Here is a 24,727-nt window from a genome sequence, read left to right on the forward strand (position 1 = left end):
AATCCATAGCAGCATGTGGAAACAACAGACCAAAAACACACTCCTGCAAAAAGTTCCTCTTTTGCGCCATGACCAGCCCCAACTGCCTGTGAATGTTGTGCTACTTTTGAGATAAGGGCTGCCGTCCACTGTGTACAGTTAGGGGATTTAGCTATCTAGAACATGCAGCATCTCCACAGATAACACCACTCAGAAAGGTTAGAAAAGAATGGGATAATGGGAGAAACAGTCACTTTTCTCATAGTATATTGCAGCAAAGATTCACTGTACCAGAAACTTCATTTAAGGTATAATGACTAAACATGGCAGAGAAATGAGCCGATTTGTTTGAAAAAAATAAGAGGTATATTACTCATTATTTATTGACTATTTCTATAAATATTAATCCACAAATTATATCGCTTTGAATAATTTGAGGCAATATCCCATTTGTGCATGCAATACTGTAATAGACCAATATCCTTAACAAGTTCGTTTTTTAAATATGCATTTACAAACTACTATGATTTTTCTGAAGAAAAAAAAACGAAAGTTAATGTGCCCTAAAATATGTTGGCTAAAATGCTGCTACTATGTTGGCAGAACTTTAATTCAGTGCACTAAACAAAAATGCAATTATATAGTAGTGACATGAGTAAAAAGGTGGGGGGTTTGGCGAAGAGAGGTAGCACTTCTTCGTGCAATCCATCCACACTGCCCAGTCTGCCAATGGGGGGACATGCTGAGGTACTCCTAAACAAGGAAGCAGCTGATACAAATCAGTATATATACAGTATCAATGAGACAGTAGCAATGAGTCAATTGGTTGCTTGTCTTTAGGAGTCCCTTTAAAGTGTAATTAGGTGTTTAATACATTTGACTTCTCTTTCACATTTTTTTCAATCGCAGAGCTGCTTGGAATAAATTATTTCAAATGAGACTTCTAGACCAGAGCATTATCCTCAGTTAGCATCACCTGATAGAGACGTATCTGTTTTTCTCGTTTTTCAGCAAACCACTGCCACCTCAAAGGTCTCTGTCCTACTGGAAAGATGGGATAACAATGGAAAACCTTGGATGATTAAGCGCACAGGCCTACTAGCCTACATTTCTATAATGTCACTGAATTATTCATGATTCAATAATGAAATGTGTTCGAATGGTATGAAAGTGTAGGGGAGCATATGAGATCATATTCATTTGTTGTTACAAAAGCACATGGAAAGATGCAACCTTCCACAATGGTTGTGGTGTACCTGTCACAATATTTGTTTAAACATAATTTGAAACCAACACAGGTGTAGTTTTAATTGCGCTGTGACTCTTATAGGATGCCAGAACAGGTGACCGAAGGGGAGCTGCCCATATGCAAGTGAGGAGTCCCCATCCTTCTCTACGAAATAAATAAATAAACAATGAACCGTCCAGTCTCCTGTGCGCCTCATCCCATCTCATGCATGGCTGCCAGTAATGGTCTACTGGGTGTCAGCTTTTATTGGCACGATACAAAGCAAGTGCCAAGGGCTGCTGCCTCCACTCCCCAAGCAGACTCGACCTCTGGATAAAAGCAAGCAAAATGCCTCAGTCGAGCACAGAAACATTGAAATGTTAGGCTGGAAAGAGGAAGTACAGTGGAGAGGGGAGGGACCGAGGGCAGAGTTCCATGGGGCTGCCGCGGCGCTTCGAACTTCTGCACATGGAGCGGGGGAGAGTTGGAAGAACTTCATATTGCAAACTCAAGGAATAGCAGGTAGAGTAACTTTCACGATGCTTGTTCACTTCGAACTAATTTAAAGCGCTTATTCGTATTTCTAAATAGTAAGAAAGGGCCTTACTCTTAAAAAATGAACTATGTAGCGGATTGGAAAACATTGTCCTGAAGTCTGGTGCAGGTGCGCGAGCGTCTGAAATCCTGTGATGCGAGTATTTGTATAGTGGCGCATGTAACGGATTTGACCAAAAAGTCAAGGGCAATTGTCATGTTTAATGAATGTTATACAATTTTGATCAGCATTGTAGTTAATATCAAACGCACTTAGGAAAATAATGGAATAATGGAAAATGTTCCTCTTTTCCCATACTCCTTTTTGGAGATTGCAGGAATTGCTCACAATTATCTTGACCATATAGAAGCATTAGGATATACTTCTTGCCATTGACGATTAAGCCTAAAATAATTATGGTTCATATTAAAACAAAAATACGTTTTTGTGGTTTGCAAGTTTTACATAGACTCCTTTCACTTTTCGTACCAGATCACCACCTGTTGCAACTGTGCGCATCCAGAATGAATATCTAATTATAACTATTTTACTTCATGTCATTCAAGCTGGAGTTCTTATTTCATAAATCCACTTCATATTATGACAAATCAAACGAAGTAGGCCTGAGTTAAAATAAACGCATAAACATTATATTAACACTCCTCAATGAAACCGCGGAAACTAATTAGCTATAACTAACTACGTAGCCTACAGTATAAAACACGTCATATGTTTCTCTGCTTTCTCAAAGTTACATGAAAAAGACACACACACACTTCGAAATTCTGTTTCAAGGTGCCCAAGACGTTCGCAATCATTGGTTCGTCTGAGCCGAATATAACATGTGTGTTGATAGTATTGGTGGGCAGGACTCAAGTAACGGTTAACATGTTGTGAAACTGACATTCAACAAAAACACCAATGGAAGATTCATTTTGAGAGAAAAATTGGGGAAACAAGTCCACAAAACTTCTCACACTTCTGTGCACTGGGACATATAATTCTACAAACTTTAACTCGTAGGTTATTATATTCCTATAACGTAGAACGATATAAATAAACAATGTAAAATCCAACTCAAGTCTAATTAATTTGGTTAAAAATAATAAGGTATATCATTGCTGCATTGTCCATTTTGTACTCACAAAGCATCAAAAGCAATGTGGATATGGTTTTAACTTGATTTAATGTGTTGATAACAATATTATCAATTTTGTTAACATAGCCTCCCACTGGGCAAAAACTGACTGACGCTTTCATTTGGATTGACCTTGTCAGTCTGTCATGGAAAGAGCAGGTGTTCTTAAAAAGTACTCACTTCTTTTAGGGCAGCTAAACACTTGCATTTCAATTTGATGGTAGTAGCCTACATACTTTTTCAAAGTTGACTTTAAAAACGAATCCAAAATGAAAAACACAACAACTAGTCAAATGTACTTGCCCTCATATGAAATCAATTTAGTATATTGAAATGACTATTAGTAAATCAAGCAATGACTTGCACCCCACCCCATAGCACAATTAGGACATTTTATGTATCTGCTTCTTCGGATTGAGGAGGGTTGAAATGCGGCAAACACATGCTTGTGGACACATCCACTTCCGTATTACTAGCAGACTGAGGAAGGGGTAAGCGAAAGAAAGACAGTTATTAAAATGATCGTCACTGAATACTAGTGTAATGAAGTGTGTCAGATGCAATTGAAGACCCTATAAGGAAACTCCTTTCGCTCCTGTAATGTAGCCATTCTAACCCTTACAATAGGTGCCCAAACATCTGCTCAGTAAAGATTATCATCTTTCAATTCATGGAGACACATTTCCTTAATTGCCAATGAGAAATCGCTCTAAAATGTTAAAAGATTACTGTTTTGACTGTTCATTATATTACGTGGTATAGTGTAGTAGGGCATGGTTCCCCAAATTGTGGGTTTGGAACCACAGGTGGGTCGCTGGTAAGGCATGAGCGAGTTATGGCACAAATATTGTTTTATTTAACACCGCAATGGATGAGGTGGGACTCAGTACACAAAATGTCATATCAATTTTTTAAATCTCAGTATCAAAATATATTAATCAAACTGATAACGTTGTATTTTAGGAAAAAAATGCCACAAAAGCCACTGTTCTTAATTTCTTGTCCAAATGAGTGATTGGTTTTTGTATGCCATATGTCAAAAGGAATTTTCTGGAGAAACAAATTAGTATTTTCAAGTACAGTTTTGAATCACACTTCTCACAGAAGCAGCATATACTAATAATAGTTTGGGAACAAAAACATTTCTGTAAGAATACTTGATATGATACATTTCTTGTTTTAATTTTCACCAACAACAAAAACGTATGAAAAACTTAGCCTGATGTTCTATACCACCACCTAGATTGTATTGATTTTCATATATGACTGTTTTATTCATTCGTTTTAGCCCCCATGTTATTTGCATATGTTTTTTGTTGATATTCCAACATTTAAGGATGAATATGAGTTGCTAGATTATAGTTTATGTTCTAAAACCCTGTCTGTCCGTTTTTACTTCCTCCCATTATCCAAAGTGTGCTGGTGTAGTCCACTTTGGCTGTTTAACGGTTTGGCTGTTTCAGTCTCCACCCTGCTCCCTTTCATGTGTTCGCACCCTGCTCTGCACAGCCCCTCCACCCCACCCCTCCATCCATCCATCCACCCCCCCCCCCCCACACACACCACACACACCACACACACACACAACACACACACACACACACACACACACACACACACACACACACACAATCCCTTGAGTTAGGACTGAGGGTGTTGTGCACCCACAGCCCTCTTCCTGTCTCTCCTCCCCTTAGTTAGTGCACTCAAACCCACTGCCATGACTCTTCCTGCCCTTTATGAGGCACTTTCAGAAAGCAGCTGTTGCCGTTAGGGCCTTGTTTTGTCATACTGGACTTTAGAAGGTGGTGTCATTCTGGAATATTGTCTGAATGAAACCATCCACAAAATATACAATATATTGAGAATCATCAACAAGGGAAAAAAACATTACAGCAAGAAATTCAACTAATTATCTTTTTTCACAAACGCCTGTGGTTTAAAATGAAACGTTACCGTGAGCCTTAGACAGGGAATAAAAGTATGGTGTGAAAAATGCTCCCCGTCCCCCAAAAAATGACTTGAATCTAGCATCAGCATACTAAAAGTAAGAACAGTGTCACTTCGGGTGAAAATACAACTTCCTGAATGTTCTCATGCACCTTGCTCTCCACATGCCTACACAACTCGCTTGTGGTTTAACATGGGAATGCATTTCTCACTTCTGTCAAAGTCCCCCACCAACACCATCAGTATTTCCCTTCGCACCATCTGCCCAGAAAAAAAGGGCACATGAGAATACCACCCCCTCTCGACCTCCAAACTCCAGATGCTAAAGAATGATGACGCAGGCATGGCCTCCTAGTCTTATATCGACACACACCAGCACGCAACACCCACTGCGCTTTCTGCGCCACATCTCCTGCACTAATGACCTCTGCCCTTCCCACCCCCTCGGCAACCCCCCCACCACCTCCCCCACGTGGGTCCTGGGTGTCTGTGGGTTGTGGAACCTCAGCCTCGACTCGCCTGTCCGCTGAACATTGTGCGTTGCGACAGCGGCGGGGGCTGCTTGGTGGCTTCCCACTATTTGTTCCAAATGTGTGGAGCCATCTGTCAGTAAAACAGGAAGGCCTAGGTTCCCCTTCTCCCTTGGGCTTGCTTCGCTATTTTAGGGAGCTTCACTTCTCCCTGTGTGGCTGGCTGGGCCGGGCAAGCGGCTCCACCAAGGGCCTTCTTGAAGTGGCGGTGCCGAGGCTGAGGCTGTTGTGCCCATCTGCTGCAGGCTTGAGGGGGATGCATTATTAATGGGGCCACGCGCACTGGTGACTCCTCAGATATGCAGCAGGCTCTGGCCAGGGGATGTGCTCTTCTTCACTAAACTGCCTCCTCTTGTGCGAGAGAAACTTACTTCGGGGCCCCTCGGCCTTCCTCTATCGATCTCTCTGTCCCTGGTTCTCTCTCTCCACTTTCGCTCTCTGGCACACTCCCTGTCTGTCTTGGTTCCCTCCCCTCTCTATCTCTGTATCGTCCCCCTCTCTATCTTTCTCTGTCTCGCTCTCTCTTTCCGGGTCCCGCTCTGCATCTCTCTCGGACTGTCTGTCTCCCTCTTCCTCTCTCTCTCTTTCATCCTCTCCTCTCTCTTTGTTTCTGATTGCGGCGCCTCTCGCACACGTCTTTGCTCGGGTAGTGGCGCGCTCAGCGATGCATGCTCAGTAAATTAGAGCGAACACGAGCGACGATAAGCTTGGCACGGGCAAACAGCCGCATCCTCAGTGACCTAGGGCCAGTTAATTTTCTGCTTAATTTTGCGGCAGTCAGTTTGCATTTGTGGATGATTACGTGGCAGGAAATTAACAATAAATAACAAATGTGGTCTGAAAGCCCCTTCCCAGCACCCCTATCACCATAGCCCATCATGCGGGGCCAAGCCACTCTCCCAGCCCGCCCTCTCTGTCAGACTTGTAATGAAAATGTCTGTAATTCTTTGTAATGTAATGTGGGGGACAGTGGTGTGTCTTTCGGTGTGACAAGAGTGATCTTGCCGGGGTGACGGAGTTGTACAGAGAGAGGTCACCCCTTTAGTCAGCTGTGGCTTTTTATAATGTTGTGTTTTTTCAGCCCTGCGGAGCCGTTGATTACATTTAAACACATCTACATCTCTGTGTCTCTCTATCCCATTAGAGTACCTGCACCGAATGGAGACGGAGGAGGCACAGGAGATGTCTCAGATGCCAGGTAAGAGCTTCTGTTTTCAGAACTGGTACTGTAGGAGCATGTCTGGTAGAACAGAGAAGCACAGCGTGAGTTGCACAGAGCCCAAGCTGAGTGGCACAGTCATACCACATGTAATGGATTATAGATCATTCTGGTTCTATCTTATGAGCAATAATGAACCATGTTCTGGTGACTAATGGGTTTGCTGGCGTTTCCCCATGTAGGCAGGGACAGCCCCCCTCCCAATGATGTGTCTGAGGAGAACGACGAGGCCATGCCCATCCCAGAGGACCTGTCTGCTAGCTCCAATCTGCAACACAACAACAGGGGTGACAAAGAAGGCATGGGTGAGTGACAGATCACATGAGTTTCACCGTGCTTCACCACTCCTACATCAGTAGGCCTATAAACCAGTTAAGTTGCTACACCTAGACCAGTATATCCATCAAGCCTTTACCTGTGTACCTCAAAACCTAGCCGTTTCCAGAGCACCTTCAGAAATATGTAAACCCTCAGGACAAAAGTAGTAAAAGTTGTTGCTAATAATAATGAAAATAATGATGATTTTTAAAATGATGTGGAAATACATGACGAATACATGAATAATTAACAATACATGTGTTTGTTACACCCGCCTACACTTAAAATAAATGTCAGCACTTTTTGTACATAGTCCTCCCCTTTTAGGGCACCAAAGGTATTGGGACAAATTCACTTATATGTGTATTAAAGTAGTCAAAAGTTTAGTATTTGGTCCCATATTCCTAGAACGCAATGACTACATCAAGCTTTGACTCTATACATTTGTTGGATGCATTTGCTGTTTTGTTTGGGTTGTGTTTCAGATAATTTTGTGCCCAATAGAAATGAATGGTAAATAATGTTTTGTGTCATTTTGGAATAACTTTTATTGTAAATAAGTATAAATATGTTTCTAAACACTTCTACATTCATGTGGATGCTACCATGATTACGGATACTCCTGAATGAATCGTGAATAATGAAAAGTAAGAAAATTACAGAGGCGTAAATATTATACCCCCCCCCCCCCAAATGCAAACCTCTCCCCATTCCAATAACAGGGGAGGTTAGCATTTTTGGGGGGGGGGGGTATGATATTTATGCCTCTGTAACGTTCTCACTCTTGCCATGACAGACTGACCAGGTGAATCCTCGTAAAACCTATGATCCCTTATGTCAAATCCACCTTAAATCAGTGTAGATGAAGGGGATGAGACAGGTCAAAAAAATATTTTTATGCCTTGAGACAATTGAGATATGGATTGTGTATGTGTGCTATTCAGAGGGTGAATGGGCAAGACAAAAGATTTAAGTCCCTTTGAACAGGGTATGGTAGTAGGTGCCAGGCGCACCGGTTTGAGTGTGTCAAGAACTGCAACACTGCTGGGTTTTTTGCGCTCAACAGTTTCACTTGTGTATCAAGAATGGTCCACTACACAAAGGACATCCAGCCAACATGACACAACTGTGGGAAGCATTGGCGTCAACATGGGCCAGCATTCCTGTGGAATTGTCTTGACACCTTGTAGAGTCCATGCCCCGACAAATTGAAGCTGTTCTGAGGGCAAAAGGGGGTGCAACTCAATATTAGGAATGAGTTCTTAATGTTTTGTACACTCAGCATAAGTGAATATGTCCCAATACTTTTAGGTCTCTTAAAATGGGGACTATGTACAAAATGTGCTGTAATTTCTAAACAGTCCACCTAATATGGATTAAAATACCCCCAAAATAAAGCTGACAGACTCTACAAAAAATCGGCACTTTAACCTCGTAGTCATTGTATAATTTCAAATCCAACGTGCTGAAGTACAGAGCCAAAACAACAACAACATTGTCACTGTCCCAACACTTTTGGAGCTCACTGCACATATCATAAAAACACATTTCTTAGTAACATAATTATTTTGTAAGTAACATAACATGTCGTAATGGCATCCCAACAAGCGGTTGCCACATGTAACAACAATCCCTTAGATCCACTCATTACTTGCAATCTGGCACTTAACCAAACATAGTTCTTTTGAACGTGCAATCTAAAAGTTACCGATGCATTTAGGTCATTGGCAGGAAAGGTTGCACATTTCTCCGATCCGTCTCATGATGTGCAAAACCTTAAGGAATGGCTAATGTGCCCTTGATATGAGGATGTTACTAAATTAAGCCAGGGAATATCATGGACATAATATTAACATTAGTTGATGTACACGTTTATTTCAAKTCGGGACATGACTGGGATGTCAGGGGACACCAGGCAGCATTTACCACATGGAGTTTTGGAATTTGAATTGTTGCTTCATGAGAACATTTGTGGAAAGCACCCCTAGTGCTGCCCTACCTGCATGCAAGGTGAACCATATCATATTCTATGCCAAAAGTACAGTAGCTCATGCAACCAACAGCTACGGTATCTTTGTGGGATGTGTCGGTGATCCATTGTGATAACGACAATACACAGTAAGTGTTACTATAAATTGTGGTGTAAAATTAGAATGGTGTTCCTTCTGTATTAGCTCCAGATAGATGTGTGGTGTAGTGTACCATTGCACTTTGGAGGCGGCGCATGACAAACAACATGTCACAGCAGAGGAAACTGAAATAGGGTGTGCAAGAGTTTCCTGAGAAGAACTTGCCGTCAGTCAGTTTCAACACTCCAGGAGATAAAGACTTCAGGAGCAGAGTCAAGTTCAGAGTTCAGCACGGCACATCCCAGCGCATCGCACCACCGCACTGCTAAKGCACCTGCAAACACACACACGCTTTCACTTCAACTGTCAAGCTTTTAACTCAGCTGCACGCATAGGGAACTCCAGCCCTTGCCAGCATGTCATAGTTTACGACAAGGATACCCATCGTCATGCACCAGGAATTTATTGTAACTGCCTTACCTATCATGAGGTACACATGTATCTTTATCAAGATTCACTTAGTTGATGTGAACACGTCTGTCAGCATTTGTCGCGGAGCAATCATCATAAGACATGATGAGGCTTTCACGTCCAGCAGCTGAGATTCCAAGGTTTATTCATGATCCACCAACTACTTCCTGATATTTTGGTCATAAATGCTCCTTTTTGGGGGGGGGGGGGAGGCTCTGTGCAAGTGTGCAGTTGAGCTAGAGATAGAAGAGTAGGCTATGGGAAACACAGGCCTATGCTGCTGTGGTTCGCCCTAGTCAGCCATGGCTTTCTCCATATGACTGTCTTTGTGGCTGAGCCTATGATTAGTCATTTCACTTGCCAGATTTTACATATTAGGAAAAACAGCTCAAATGACTCAAATCTTCACTGATGCACAATGGGGACTATGACTTAGAGATCACAGTCAGACAGTTTAGAATTTTTACGCGCGTTTCCTAAGTGAATTGAATGATATTTGTTGATCAATTTGGGAATCTCGTTACAGACATTATTCCATAGTACTTTCAAGATGTTTTTGTAAATTCACTGAGAGGTCATGAGCGGTCATCAGTGACAAAAGTTACTGTGTTGTGTTCTTTGTTGAGTTTGTTTTTTAAGGACGGGTTGAATGATTCTTCATCTCTATCTCTGGTCTTACAGTATTTTGAAGAGGTCCTGAATCAGGAGAGAGGTCAGACTAAACATAGACAATAGTGTGTGTGTTTGTTGTATGTGTCGGTCTTTGAGTGTGAGTGAGTGTACGTGTGTGTGTGTGTATGTGTTGCTCTGCACTCCCTGAAGATCTAATCACCAGTGTGAGAGGAAGTGACTGTTATATCTATGCAGTGCATCGTTGGCTCGCTGATAAACCCCAAATGCATCAGGGAGTTATTATTATCTGTCAGGATCATGTGGTACAAAGGCTATGGGCCTGAAGTGCAGATCGCACACAGTGTAACTGAGACAGGGAGGCTGAAAGTATAACGGAAGCTCAAGACCTCAAAGCCAGGTTGCTTTTTGCAGTTTTCCATTCACTTTCCAAAGCTAGCATAGGTTCGTCCTACAAAGCGTCTCTAGGTTCATCCTACATTGCCTCACCATACAATTCAACAAGCGCAACAAGTATTCCCCTTGTGTGGGGAGTACAAGACATATCATCTCACAAGTATGCTTTACAAGTTGCRTTATTGAATTAAATTGTTAAAATATATATTTGGTCATTACAGTCACACAGACAGTAAAATGACATGTCACAGTAGGTCTTTCTGGTGACACAATTTCTCTTTCGCTATGAATCATTAGAGTTATTAAGTCTTCACGACAACCGTGTTAATTTCATCTCCGAGTGCTAAGCTTTTGAGTGCTCGAAAATTCAAGGCTAGTAGAAAAGTACACTTTGTTTTTGGTGCTCCTAATCAACACTGACACACTCATAGGAGTCATGTTCAGTGTGGCATTTCGGTGGTTTTACACACATGTGGTTGGTTCCACAGTGAAGCAAGCACACACTGGCCTATTTTCATCAGGCAGTGAGAAAAGAAGCCCCGTTACAGGAACCTCCAACAGGCTATTTCTACTTCCACACTAGATATCTAAGCCAACACCAATGGCTTGTTATCAGTTACCTGTGTTTCCTGTGTATTCTTTTTTTATACTGAACAAAAATTGATTTTACTGAGTTACAGTTCATAAAAGGAAATCAGTCAATTGCAATAAATTCATTAGGCCCTCATCTATAGATTTCATATGACTGGGCAGGGGTGAAGCCATGGGTGGGCCTGGGAGGGCATAGGCCCACCCACTGGGGAGCCAGGCCCAGCCGATCAGATTTAGTTTTTCTCCACAAAAGTGCTTTATTACAGACACATAGTCCTCAGCACTCCCCCCTCCCCCTCCACCCCCACTCAGACGATCTCGTAGGTGAAGAAGCCGGATGTGGAGGTCCTGGGCTGGCGTGGTCACACATGGTCTGTGGCTGTGAGGCCGGTTGGACATACTGCCAAATTATCTAAAACAACATTGGAGGCAGTTTGAATGTTAATTTCTACCGTTAATTATCTGGCAACAGCTCTGGTGGACATTCCTGCAGTCAGCATGCCAATTGCATGATCCCTCAAAACTTGAGACATCTGTGGCATTGTGTTGTGTGACAAAATGTTTTTATTGTCCCCAACACAAGGTGCACCTGTGTAATGATCATACTGTTTAATCAGCTTATTGATATGCCACACCTGTCAGGTGGATGGACTATCTTGCCAAAGGAGAAAGAGGGATGTAAACAAATTTGTGCACAACAATTGAGAGAAATACGCTTTTTGTGCGTATGGAAAATGTCTGGGATTTTTTATTTCAGCTCATGAAACATGGGACCAACACTTTGAATTTATATTTTTGTTCAGTATAGCTTGTGAATTTAGAAATGTAGCGTCTCTTTTATACCAATGTATCAAATCAATGAAGCTGGAGCTGTTACTAAGTAAACTCAGCAAAAAAAGAAACGTCTCCTTTCAGGACCCTGTCTTTCAAAGATAATTTGTAAAAATCCAAATAACTTCACAGATCTTCATTGTAAAGGGTTTAAACACTGTTTCCCATGCTTGTTCAATGAACCATAAACAATTCATGAACATGCACCTGTGGAATGGTCGTTAAGACACTAACAGCTTACAGACGGCAGGCAATTAAGGTCACAGTTATGAAAACTTAGGACACTAAAGAGGCCTTTCTACTGACTCTGAAAAACATCAAAAGAAAGATGCCCGGGGATCCTTCTCATCTGCGTGAATGTGCCTTAGGCATGCTGCAAGGAGGCATGAGGACTGCATATGTGGCTAAGGCAATACATTGCAATGTCTGTACTGTGAGACGCCTAAGACAGCGCTACAGGGAGACAGGACTGACAGCTGATCGTCCTCGCAGTGGAAGACCACGTGTAACAACACCTGCACAGGATCGGTACATCCGAACATCACACCTGCGGGACAGGTACAGGATGGCAACAACAACTGCCCGAGTTACACCCGGACGCACACCCGGACGCACAATCCCTCCATCAGTGCTCAGACTGTCCGCAATAGGCTGAGAAAGGCTGGACTGAGGGCTTGTAGGCCTGTTGTAAGGCAGGTCCTCACCAGACATCACCGGCAACAACGTTGCCTATGGGCACAAATGGGTCGCTGGACCAGACAGGACTGGCAAAAAATGCCCTTCACTGACAAGTTGCGGTTTTGTCTCACCAGGGGTGATAGTCGGATTCGAGCTTATTGTCGAAGGAATGAGCATTACACCGAGGCCTGTACTATAGAGCAAGATCGATTTGGAGGTGGAGGGTCCGTCATGGTCTGCAGCGGTGTGTCACAACATCATCGGACTGAGCTTGTTGTCATTGGCAATCTCAACGTTGTGCATTACAGGGAAGACATCCTCCTCCCTCATGTGGTACCCTTCCTGCAGGCTCATCCTGACATGACCCTCCWGCATGACAATGCCACCAGCCATACTGCTCCTTCTGTGCATGATTTCCTGCAAGACAGGAATGTCAGGGTTCTGCCATGGCCCGCGAAGAGCCCGGATCTCAATCCCATTGAGCACGTCTGGGACCTGTTGGATCGGAGGGTGAGGGCTAGGGCCATTCRCCCCAGAAATGTCCGGGAACTTGCAGGTGCCTTGGTGGAAGAGTGGGGTAACATCTCACAGCAAGAACTGGCAAATCTGGTGCAGTCCATGAGGAGGAGATGCACTGCAGTACTTAATGCAGCTGGTGGCCACACCAGATATTGACTGTTACTTTTGATTTTGACCACCCCTTTGTTCAGCGACATTATTCKATTTCTGTTAGTCACATGTCTAGTTCTTTAACTTCCAAGTAAAGTGAATAAGCCCAGGGTTTTGTCATGGAAAGTCTCTGGAAAGATACTTGAGCTTCAGTGCTCTACACCAACCCTCATGTTGTCGCTCTGGCCCCTCTCTTACTCACTTTTACATAGCTGAGGTAGACAGCACTGAACCTAGCAAGGCAGAGGGAACTACTACTGCTGTGGTGCAGCTTCTCAGAGATATACAGTATGGGGAAATTGCGACAAAATTGGGGATGGGAAGAAGCTCCCGAGTGGCGCAGCGGCCAAAGGCACTACATTTCAGTGCTAGAGGCGTCACTACAGACACCCTGGTTCAAATCCAGGCTGTATCACAATTGGCAGTGATTGGGAGTCCAATAGGATGGCATACAATTGGTCCAGCGTCGTCTGGGTTTGGATGGTGTAGGCCATCATTGAAAATAAGAATTTGTTCTTAACTGACATGCCTTGTAAAAAAATTAAAGGGTTTTTACTTTATCTCATGTTTGTCACACAGTCACACATCCTGATTTACTTGTTTTGGGAAGCAAGTGTCAAATCACACAGAGAAGGACAAACAATGAGAGCAATAAAACAACTACAATTAATCTCTAAATCTGCCTCTGTCAACGCCAGACATTTATGTCAAATTAACAATAATTATAAACCTGGTAGTTTGTGTTCTCGATGCTGATTGGCTGAAATAGCATTTCAGCTGTGTGTATATCAGACAATATGACACGGGATGATGCAAAAATTCTTGTTTAGTGTTCTATTTACAATGGTAACCAGTTAATAATAGCAATAAGCCACCTCAGAGTTTGTGGTATATGGTCAATATACCACGGCTAAGGGCTGTATCCAGGACACACCTGGGGTTTTTCATTCAAGGGTTTTTCTTTATTATACTATTTTCTACATTGTAAAATAATAGTGAAGACATCAAAACTATGAAATAACACATATGAAATCATGTAGTAGCCAAAAAAGTGTTAAACAAACCCAAATATATTTTATATTTGAGATTCTTTAAAATAGCCATGCTTTGCCTTGATGACAGCTTTGCACACTCTTGGCATTATCTTTACCAGCTTCATGAGGAATGCTTTTCCAACCGTCTTGAAGTAGTTCCCACATATGCTGAGCACTTGTTGGCTGCTTTTCCTACACTCTGCAGTCCAACTCATCCCAAGCCATCTCAATTGGGTTGAGGTCGGGTGATCATCTGATGCAGCACCATCCCTCTCCTTCTTGGCCCTTACACAGCCTGGAGGTGTTGTTTGGGTCATTGTCCTGTTGAAAAACAAATTATAGTCTCACTAAGCGCAAACCAGACAGGATGGCATATCGCTGCATAATGRTGTGGTAGCCATGCTGGTTAAGAGTGCCTCAAATTCTAAATAAATCACCAGCAAAGCACCCCCACACCTCTTCCTCCATGCTTCACGGTGGGAACCACACATGTGGAGATCATCCGTTCACCTACTCTGCGTCTCAAAAAGACACGGCGATTGGAACCGAAAATCATTCAAATCAGACCAAAGGACAGATTTCCACCAGTTTAATGTCCATTGCTCGTGTTTCTTGGCCCAAGCAAGTCTCTTCTTCTTATTGGTGTCCTTAAGTAGTGGTTTCTTTGCAGAAATTCGACCATAAAGGCCTGATTCACGCAGTCTCCTCTGAACAGTTGATGTTGAGATGTGTCTGTTACTTGACCTCTGTGAAGCGTTTATTTGGGCTGCAATCTGAGGTGCAGTTAACTCTAATGAACTTATTTTCTGCAGCAGAGGTAGCTCTCGGTCTTCCTTTCCTGTGGCGGTCCTCATGAGAGCCAGTTTCATCATAGCACTTGATGGTTTTTGCGACTGCACATGAAGAATCTTTCAAAGTTCTTGGAATTTTCCAGATTGACTGACCTTCATGTCTTAAAGTAATGATGGGCTGTTGTTTCTCTTTGCTTATTTGAGCTGTTCTTGCCATAACATGGACTTGGTCATTTACCAAATAGGGCTATCRGCTGTATAACACCCCTACCTTGTCACAACACAACTGATTGGCTCAAACACATTAAGAAGGAAAGAAATTCGACAAATTAACTTTTCACAAGGCACACCTGTTAATTGAAATGCATTCCAGGTGACTACCTCATGAAGCTGGTTGAGAGAATGCCAAGAGTGTACAAGGCTTTCATCAAAGCAAAGGGTGGCTACTTTGAAGAATCTCAAATAGATATTTGATTTGTTTAACACTTTTTTGGTTACTGCATTATTCATTGTGTGTTATCTCATAGATTTGATGTCTTCACTATTATTCTACAATGTAGAAAATAGTAAAAATAAAGATAAAACCCTTGAATGAGTAGGTGTGTCCAAACTTTTGACTGGTACTGTAACTCACACACACACACACACACACACACACACACAACACAACACACACACACACACACACACACACACACACACACACACACACACACACACACACGCACACACACACACGAACACACACACACACACACACACACACACTTTTTGTGTGTGTGACTACTGATCAATAATTTATACATTCATAATTAGTAGGTTTTGTTATCGGTTTAAAAAAATCTTTCTTATTTTTGTACTTAGTGTATTGTACATTGTTTTCATATAAGCCCTTGGGCTTCCAACCACACCTGCACACCGTTAAATGTTTTATTACATTTTTTCTGTATTGTTGTCTATCACTTGTTTTCTTTGATGCAAATAAATAAGTGAAATCCCAAACGAGCCCCCAAATATGTTACAAGTTTTATGCATTACATTAACCGAACAACAAACCCATAGAAGGTACTAACATATTTTTCTCTCATTACTGTAATCATGTAGAAGTTGGAAAATGGTTGTATTCATGTTGTAGCCAACCACCCAGTCATCTTCACGTCTATTGTTCTGCCTGACCTGTAGGCCTAACATGTTTGGAGACATGCAGGCCTTAATTCAGCATCTGCGGTTATTGAAAATATGCTCTTCACAGTTATCATTGCCTCTCTGCCTGGGGGTGCTCTCTCTCTCTTTCTGTTCTATTTCGTGCCTTTCTGCTTTCATCTAGCTAGCTTCCTTTGTATTCTATGGGCGTGTGGTTTGTGTTCTCTTCACCTCGCCTGCTCAGTGGAAAGACATGTAGGCTATGTGTCCAATTGCAAAGTGACAACAGGGCAACAGCCAAAATGTTGTAAGGCGAGGGAGGAGCCTTATGCTGCCCTGGACTTACAGTATTTCAGCAGTTAGCATAATATAACAAATTCTAACATGAATTGTTCTTTGGTCAATCCACTGTCACCAATGTGATGTTTAATTTGATTATTTGAACAGTTAACATAGTACTGTATACCAAATGCTGATTTTATCCAGTATCACCAAGATGGTGGTGTTAGGTGGATAATGAAGTTGTGTTTGAGAGCAACAGAAAGTCACTGTGTTCACTCCAGTTGCCTTTCCGCTTTCACTGGATGAATCATGCGTTATGGAAGCTTGTTCCCTCCAAGTGTCAGTGAAAACAAGCGTCCTGCAAAAATACTCAAGTTTCAGTTACACCGTTTTACAATTCCTTGTCTGTGCTTCCCTTTCTGTCACTTCTCCATAATTCTTGGTATTTTGGTTAGGCAGGCCTTGTTTCTGAAGCTTCCCCTTTTTCCGCTATAGATTCCTATAATTCATTATTTCCACTTGTTCCTCTTTGGGTGTACCAACAAGGTAGACACATGAGGAAATCAGCCACCATGAAATGCAAATGAGGTTGAGGGGTTTGCAAGGTTTCAAATGTTTACTCCCTCCAATATTTAATCAGGCACTTGTCGTCACATTTCCTTTTACACTCGCTCCTTTAAAACGTGTGCTTATTGAGACGATAAATGTTGATTAAAATGATTTCCATGCCATAGTCTGGTTACAAAGCCATTGAAAAGAATGACAACAGTTATGCAAACCCGGCGCCAGGATGAAGTGACTATGGGGGCAGTTGAAATCGATATTAGTTCCAARGTCTAGTTTTGATATACATTTGGTTGAGTTGTCAACTAACGTGAATTCGACATGAAATCTACAAAACATTTCACCATGTCATTGGATTTAGCTTAAAAGTTGGGTGAAAAAAATACAATATTTCTTACTTTGATGACTTAAAAAAAAATCCAATCAGTTTTCCACATTGATTCAACATCTTAACATTGATTTTTTGTTGTTGAAATGACGTGGAAACAACGTTGATTCAATCAGTTTTAGTCTGTGTTCAGATAGTGTTTTTAAGTTATCGTTTTATGTGTGTGTGTGTGTGTGTGTGTGTATGTGCATGCGTGTTTGTGTGTGCGTTTATCATAGTTTGTTGGTCTGGTTGACACCGCTGCCATCCTTAGTTTCACACGGCTTCCTGTGTCTCTGTTTCCTGTTTATCTTGCTGTCATTTTTCACAGAAGAGTGATGATGAGAGATGCAGTATATAGTTTCCCCATCTTCATAAGCAAAAGTTTAAAACAAATATATATTATTCATCTGTTATGTTTGATCTGGAACACTGATCACAAGAACCTACTGCATGAGTTCAGCAAATTTGTTTCAAAGTTTTGTCCTAGTGTACTCAGCCAATAAAGTTGAATTGAGGATTGCTGCACAGAAAGTGCTGATTTAAATGCTCTCACGCCGCAATTAACTATTCCTATCAGTAAGTTAATTGGAGGTGAGGCATGCTCTCACAGGTGTTCATAGACCTCATAGACTAAAACAACCAGTCAAGTAGAGGGAGACATAGACACATGCCCTTAAACTAAATAGTCACATATTGTCCCATAGAAAGTCAAAGATTTACATCTAGTCAAATAGTAATATAGTAATGTACTTATATTTCTACACAGTTAGGTAGGCTATAGCCCCCCAGAAACATGTTCCTATTCTAAACAGTGGCCCACTGCCCTCTTTTCCAGCCTGTAACATTAAAGTTGAGGCTCGCAGTGACGAGGAGAATGGGCTCGCCATTGACATGATGATGAATGGCGAGGAGGAGGAGGAGTGTGCGGAAGACTTGCGCGTGCTCGATGCCTCGGGGGCCAAAGTGAACGGCTCCCATGCAGGCGGCCCCGACAGCAAGGGCCCCTACTCCTCGGCTGGGGGTATCCGCCTGCCCAACGGGAAGCTCAAGTGTGATATCTGTGGGATAGTTTGCATTGGCCCCAATGTGCTGATGGTGCACAAGCGAAGCCACACTGGTAAGCCATCCGCGATACTCATCGCCCTTACTTTGCACCCACGCTCACTGGTAGCCTTACAGAGAGATTATGTGTATGTGGGGTAGAGAAGAGGAGATGGATTCTGTCAGTGTCTTTATCTTTACTTGAGACACTGAGAGCAGTAGACAGAGCACTGTTAGGGTTAGACTGTGTTCTTATGTCTTGTTCCAAAGTTGCCTACAGAGCATGAGTTATAGGCTTCAACACAAGTAATTGGAGTTTCACACTATTTTAGAGTCCGCCATTTACTTGGAAATCTAAAATGGTAATTACATGCTTATCACCCAATAAATATGTTTTTGAATATTTGACCACTAAGTACCACTAAGTATGTATGCTATGCTAACGTGCTAGGCATCCACCGATTGTGTTTAATTCAATGAGATAAGCACCAGGAGCTGCTAACTGGTACCATGCCATGTCTCCATAATTGAGGTGCAATGAAACAGTTGAATACTTGTTTTGTAAAAGTTATTAATTAAACAATTGGAGCTCACGTTAAGCTCTGATGGCAGAGCTTAACGTGAGTAGATAATGTGTTATTAAACATTCTGTTGAGTTTTTTATGTGGATAATATATAGCTTTCATTGGTTTGGATTAGTTTCAGAGGCATATTTTCCCATAGTTACTGTGCTATAGTCATTATATTGGTCTATAATGCTGTAAAGGGATGTTTTAGACTGAAATATTGAAATATAGTCAAGTATGTCATCTGTCATTTGTAGTATCTACACTATATTCTGTATGGGTGACTGAGGAAGCCACGATACAATTATCATTCTCTGAGTGTTCTTTTAAATTATCACGTGAGAGAAGTGGCTCGTGATCTATTTGTTGTGTGATAAGATTGAAAAAGTATGATGAATATAATCCCTAAACATGCCCTTATATCACAGTTGAAAAACAGGATATCTGCAGCAATTAAATGGAATCTCCACAAAATGGCAATTATCTGAGTATTACAAGTTTTTCAAAATTCAGAATTGATATTCTATTGTAATGAACCCAAACCAGTGGCGGGGAACAWTTTTCAAAAAGGCACTTAACTGTCAAGCTTTAGAAACTAATGAAACCCAAAATGGAAGAAAGGAACACTAGACTAATGTAAATGCAAAATAACATATAATAAAATATATAATGAAGTGCCTCCTATTTAAATAGAAAATATTCTGTGGTGTCTCTGCTCCTGAAATGCATTTTTAATGAGTTTCCTTTTTTCTATCTTTTTGCTGCTTCACTGGTAACTCTTATTTTATGGGGCCTTTTGAGAGAAAAAAAGCCATATTAAAACCTTCTCACAGAATGCCACAACACTCAGAGAGGCTAGATATTGGTTTATTCCAGAACCACTGATCAGGAAGACTGGCTCTCAACACAAAGTGTTTCCTTCACTTTATTCAAATGAGCTTGAATTTGCATTGTGATGGGCTGCTCTTATTTTAGAGACGAAGAAGAGAAGAAAAAAAAGAAGAGATTTTCTGATCAAATTGACCCAGGCACTGGTGCATTACGGAACTGGCAGCCTGAGTCTGAAAGGCTCTTGTTCGATCAGAGCGCCATTCGGCTCCGAGGTTCAGGGCCAGGGAGTGCACGGAGGAATGGAGTGTCACTCCGCTCTCAAACCCTCCTAGTCTGGTTGATTGGGCTGCGCTCAGAGTTCCTCCATCATTCACTGTGTTCTAGTGCTTGGGAGTCTTGTAGTACAGTGACCCCACATCCACATCCACAGTGGTGCTATTGGTGGAGATGGTTTAGTTCTTGCATCCAGATAGCAAAATTCAGACAATGGCTTTATACCTGGCCCGTTATTCTCTGAAGAGAGGCTGTTCTCGTTGAGCCGAGCCGACATTGTTGCGGCTCAAAGCAAAATGACAAACTCAGAATGGTTTAGAAACCGATACAAATTACAAAATCGGTCCATCTCATACTGTACGATGACAAAAGAGAAAGCACGTTCATACATTCCCCACACACTGTCAACACTTTGCATTAACCCTCGATTATATAAAAGATAGAATTCCATTCATATAGGCCTACTCTTACAAATAAAATACTAATCTACTGTAATGTACATTATTGTAATTTTGTGTCTGAGCTCATAAAACAAGATTTTGCTGAAAATATTCCTATTTTCTACATGATAATATTTACATACCTCACAAAGACACCTACACTGCAGTCATGTATTTGTGAGATTACAAAAGTGTGCTTGTTAGCGAAAAATATGCAAACACTAATTTGCAATGAGCCAATGACATTTAAAGTGTTGATACATACTGTAGATGAGTGGCAGCTGCTCCTGTGTGCTGGCCCTAACAACCTGCTGTGGGGTGTTTCTTGTCCTCAGGAGAGCGTCCATTCCAGTGCACCCAGTGTGGCGCTTCATTCACCCAGAAAGGCAACCTGCTACGTCACATCAAGCTCCACTCGGGAGAGAAGCCCTTCAAGTGTCACCTGTGCAACTATGCCTGTCGCAGGAGAGACGCCCTCAGCGGTCATCTGCGTACCCACTCTGGTGAGTTAGGAGGATAGGATTAGTGGTCAGTGTGCTGTGGACATTAGGGCACACAACATTTGAAAAGGTTTTGAAACGGGGGAAAAAATGGACCATGTAGTCCATGAAGTCCCTCCCTGTTTCAGTCCAATTTCTCCCGTTTAGGGCCTAATCAACTTTCCATGTGGTGGTACTTACCCAGTGGCATTGTGAGGGAACACCTGCCCTTTACTCTGTGGTCTTAGTGTGGAGTGGGAACCATCCCGCTGGGCACACACTGGTTGAATCAACATTGTTTCCACGTTATTTCAATGAAATTAAGTTGAATCAAGGAGGAATAGACGTTGAATTGACGTCTTTGCCCAGTGGGATATCTGTCATCTGCAAAGAAATGATTATAAAACCATTACATTTATTATGTCAATGAAACATGGGACTGGGTCTTTTGGAGAATGAAAAAGAATGCCATTGTTATAACTCAAAATACAACATATACATACATGTACACCACTCACAATATGGAGAGTACAATGGACATCTCACATACTTGAAAATTGCTCTCAATTAAAAGCTGTCAATACTCACTGCTGTCACTTCTTGCAGTTGGAAAACCCCACAAGTGTGCCTACTGTGGGCGGAGCTACAAGCAGCGTAGCTCTCTGGAGGAACACAAGGAGCGGTGTCACAACTACCTCCAGTGCATGGGGCTGCAGAACAGCATCTATACAGGTTAGTTGGTGTCAGTCTCTCACCTCCACCCACACTGTTGACCTACTTTGAACTTGGCTACTCGTCACCACTCAGGACTCTCTCTGGTAGCAACATTAATGCACCAACAATGTTGAAATTGCAACAGTACTTCAACAGGTCAGACTCGATTTTAATGACATTTATCTGCAGAATAAATGTTTCTCTTCAGATGCAAGGCTTCCATAATATATTGGAGTGCTCATATCCAGTTATTCTAAAGGGGAAAACACTTTATTCAGTAAGGAAATGTGGTAAAAAAGTGGCAGCTTATTTTCTTGGATGGCGGACAGGTCTTCAAGTTTTACTACTTCATTCTGTGAATCCATGAACCATAAATAAGAGCGTGTCATTTTTTCCTGTAATCMTTTCAGTTCATGTTTTGTTAAAAATGTATTGACAGTTCTGCTAAAATCTTATAATAATTTTCTGAATGTGGAACATGGCTTAAAGTGAAATAAATATAGTAAGATAATGTAGCTTTTGCTCACATAAAAATACCTCTTCATACAAAGGAAAGATCCATTGTGGGCGGATGTACATGTAGCCTACTGAACTGACAACCTTAGGAAGTGGGGCAAGAGTGCAGAGGTTAAGAAGAGGAAATTATGAGAAGGGTTGATCACTCTGCTTTGCTTAGTCAGTAAGGCCAATGTATACCAACTGCAGCACGTCTGTCAATAAAGGCCTCCTCATCATTGTGCCATGTATCTACAGTCAGGGAGGGATGCTTCAGCAAATTGTAGAAAGATCCTGTTGTACAGTAATTCTACTTTTTATCAGGTCAGATTTGACTACTTTGATTCTGAAACCTACTTTTCTGTCTTGCTTTCCAGTAGTAAAGGAAGAAAGCAACCAGAATGAGCAGAGGGAAGACTTAAGCCAGATGGGATCTAAGAGAGCCTTGGTGCTAGACAGACTAGCTAATAACGTAGCCAAACGTAAGAGCACTATGCCACAGAAGTTTGTAGGTAAGGGATAAAGTCTTCTACCTTCGCATACCAACAAACATGTAAGGCACAGGACTTAGGTTCCAATTGTCAGAATTGTGTATTTCAGTTCGATGCATTCTGATTTGCTTCCTTTGCGCTGCAGAATAAGCTATTTTTAAAAAACAGTGCATATTCAGCAGTGCCTGGAATCTGCATATCATTATAACAATGTTTGAGCTTTATTTAAGTTGAGCAAAGAGAATATTTTCATTGATTTCAACTTGATCCTTTCCCTTGGTGTATTATACATTTATCTGAAGATTACCCTTTCTTAAATTAACAATGAAAATATATTTACAAAACATGTCAGAAATAACAACTAAAACTAAGTAATAAGCCATGAGAAAAAATGCAAAGAATGGAATATTCTAAATAAGGAGAATCACTTTTCAATATGTCAAACGTGACCAATAAATTGACCACTAGAACCACAATTAAACATAAGTCTTTGTAATGTTTGATATCAGGAAACTGAGTTTTTAAAATTTGAATTGCAGTCTAACATTGGTATTCGTCTGTTTTCTCTTTCTAACCCTCAGGTGAGAAACGCCTCTCCGACATCTCCTTCGAGGGTGGCCCGGGAGAACTGATGCAGCCTCATGTCATCGACCAGGCCATCAACAGTGCCATCAACTACCTGGGTGCCGAGTCACTCCGACCGCTCATCCAGACCTCCCCAACCTCCTCTGACATGGGGGTCATGGGCTCCATGTACCCCCTCCACAAGCCCCCTGCAGAGGGCCACGGCCTGTCAGCCAAGGACAGTGCAGCCGAAAATCTTCTGTTGCTCGCGAAGTCCAAGTCAGCCTCCAGCGAGAAGGACGGCTCCCCCAGCCACAGTGGCCAGGATTCCACCGACACGGAGAGCAACAATGAAGAGAGGACAGGTGTCGGGGCCTCGGGCCTCATCTACCTGACCAACCACATCACGTCCGGGGTACGTAATGGCGTGCTGCCCCTTGGGAAGGAGGAGCAGCAGCGGCAGTACGAGGCCATGCGGGCCAGTATCGAGATTGCCTCGGAGGGGTTCAAGGTGCTGAGTGGAGAGGGGGAGCAGGTGAGGGCATATCGCTGTGAACACTGCCGCATCCTCTTCCTAGACCATGTGATGTACACCATCCACATGGGCTGCCATGGCTTCCGAGACCCCTTCGAGTGCAACCTCTGTGGCCACCGCAGTCAGGACCGTTACGAGTTTTCGTCACACATGACCCGGGGGGAGCATCGCTACTGAGTTGCCAACTGAACACACACTTACTCATGAACATACACATGTAGTGAACACACACACACACGATTTTTATACATTGTCAAGAAATTGCATGTTGAAGAACAAGGCTAATTAATGTGTATTTCACATGTTCAGGAGGAAAAATAAACTATTCCTCGATCTGCTTTTTAAGAAAACAAAAAGGTGTTCAAATAACTGAACAAACAACTTAAAAAATTATTGTGCCTCAGCAGTAAGTATCATGTGTCACATACTGTATAGTTTGAAGTCATTGATCTACCCTTTGATGTCTGTGTACATTAAATACATGTCTGTTTTCTGATAGCCTACCTGGACAGGAATATCTGTATATTTTATTCTAAAGAATACAATCATGCAAGAAATGTGTCTTTTAAATGGCAAGGTATTGCTTGACATTTAAGTTATAACTTTACAATGTTATTCGTCACTATAATAACCTATTTGAATCCCACCCAAGGAAATTTTGCTCCTTATTTTACTTAAATGTAACAGTTTATTTTAAACTTCTCTTTTTTTTATATGAACTTTTTATATATTATTTATGCCGTGTACACATGCATGTGTTTCTTTTGGTAATTTATTACAGTTGGTGTTAGGGTTTCCTGTTTGATTCGTTTAGTTCAAACATTCCCTACCATTAATCAAATGTGATACATTAATTTGAGTTGAATAAATGACCGAACCATG

The 24,727-nt window shown here is 41.9% G+C and overlaps 1 protein-coding gene across 1 annotated transcript; it reads left to right on the forward strand.

Annotated features, from left to right (window-relative positions):
* Positions 1 to 1,421: 1,421 nt before the first annotated feature.
* On the forward strand, positions 1,422 to 24,727 carry ikzf1 (IKAROS family zinc finger 1 (Ikaros)). The gene is given in 9 exon segments (XM_024008934.2): positions 1,422 to 1,516; positions 1,518 to 1,729; positions 6,505 to 6,558; positions 6,762 to 6,884; positions 18,252 to 18,533; positions 20,903 to 21,070; positions 21,653 to 21,778; positions 22,633 to 22,767; positions 23,328 to 24,727. Coding segments are annotated over 9 exon segments (1,875 nt in total). The 5' UTR covers positions 1,422 to 1,436; the 3' UTR covers positions 24,023 to 24,727.

The sequence above is a fragment of the Salvelinus sp. IW2-2015 genome, linkage group LG18 (genome assembly GCF_002910315.2).
Source record: "Salvelinus sp. IW2-2015 linkage group LG18, ASM291031v2, whole genome shotgun sequence".
In the NCBI taxonomy this organism is placed as follows: Eukaryota; Metazoa; Chordata; class Actinopteri; order Salmoniformes; family Salmonidae; genus Salvelinus; species Salvelinus sp. IW2-2015.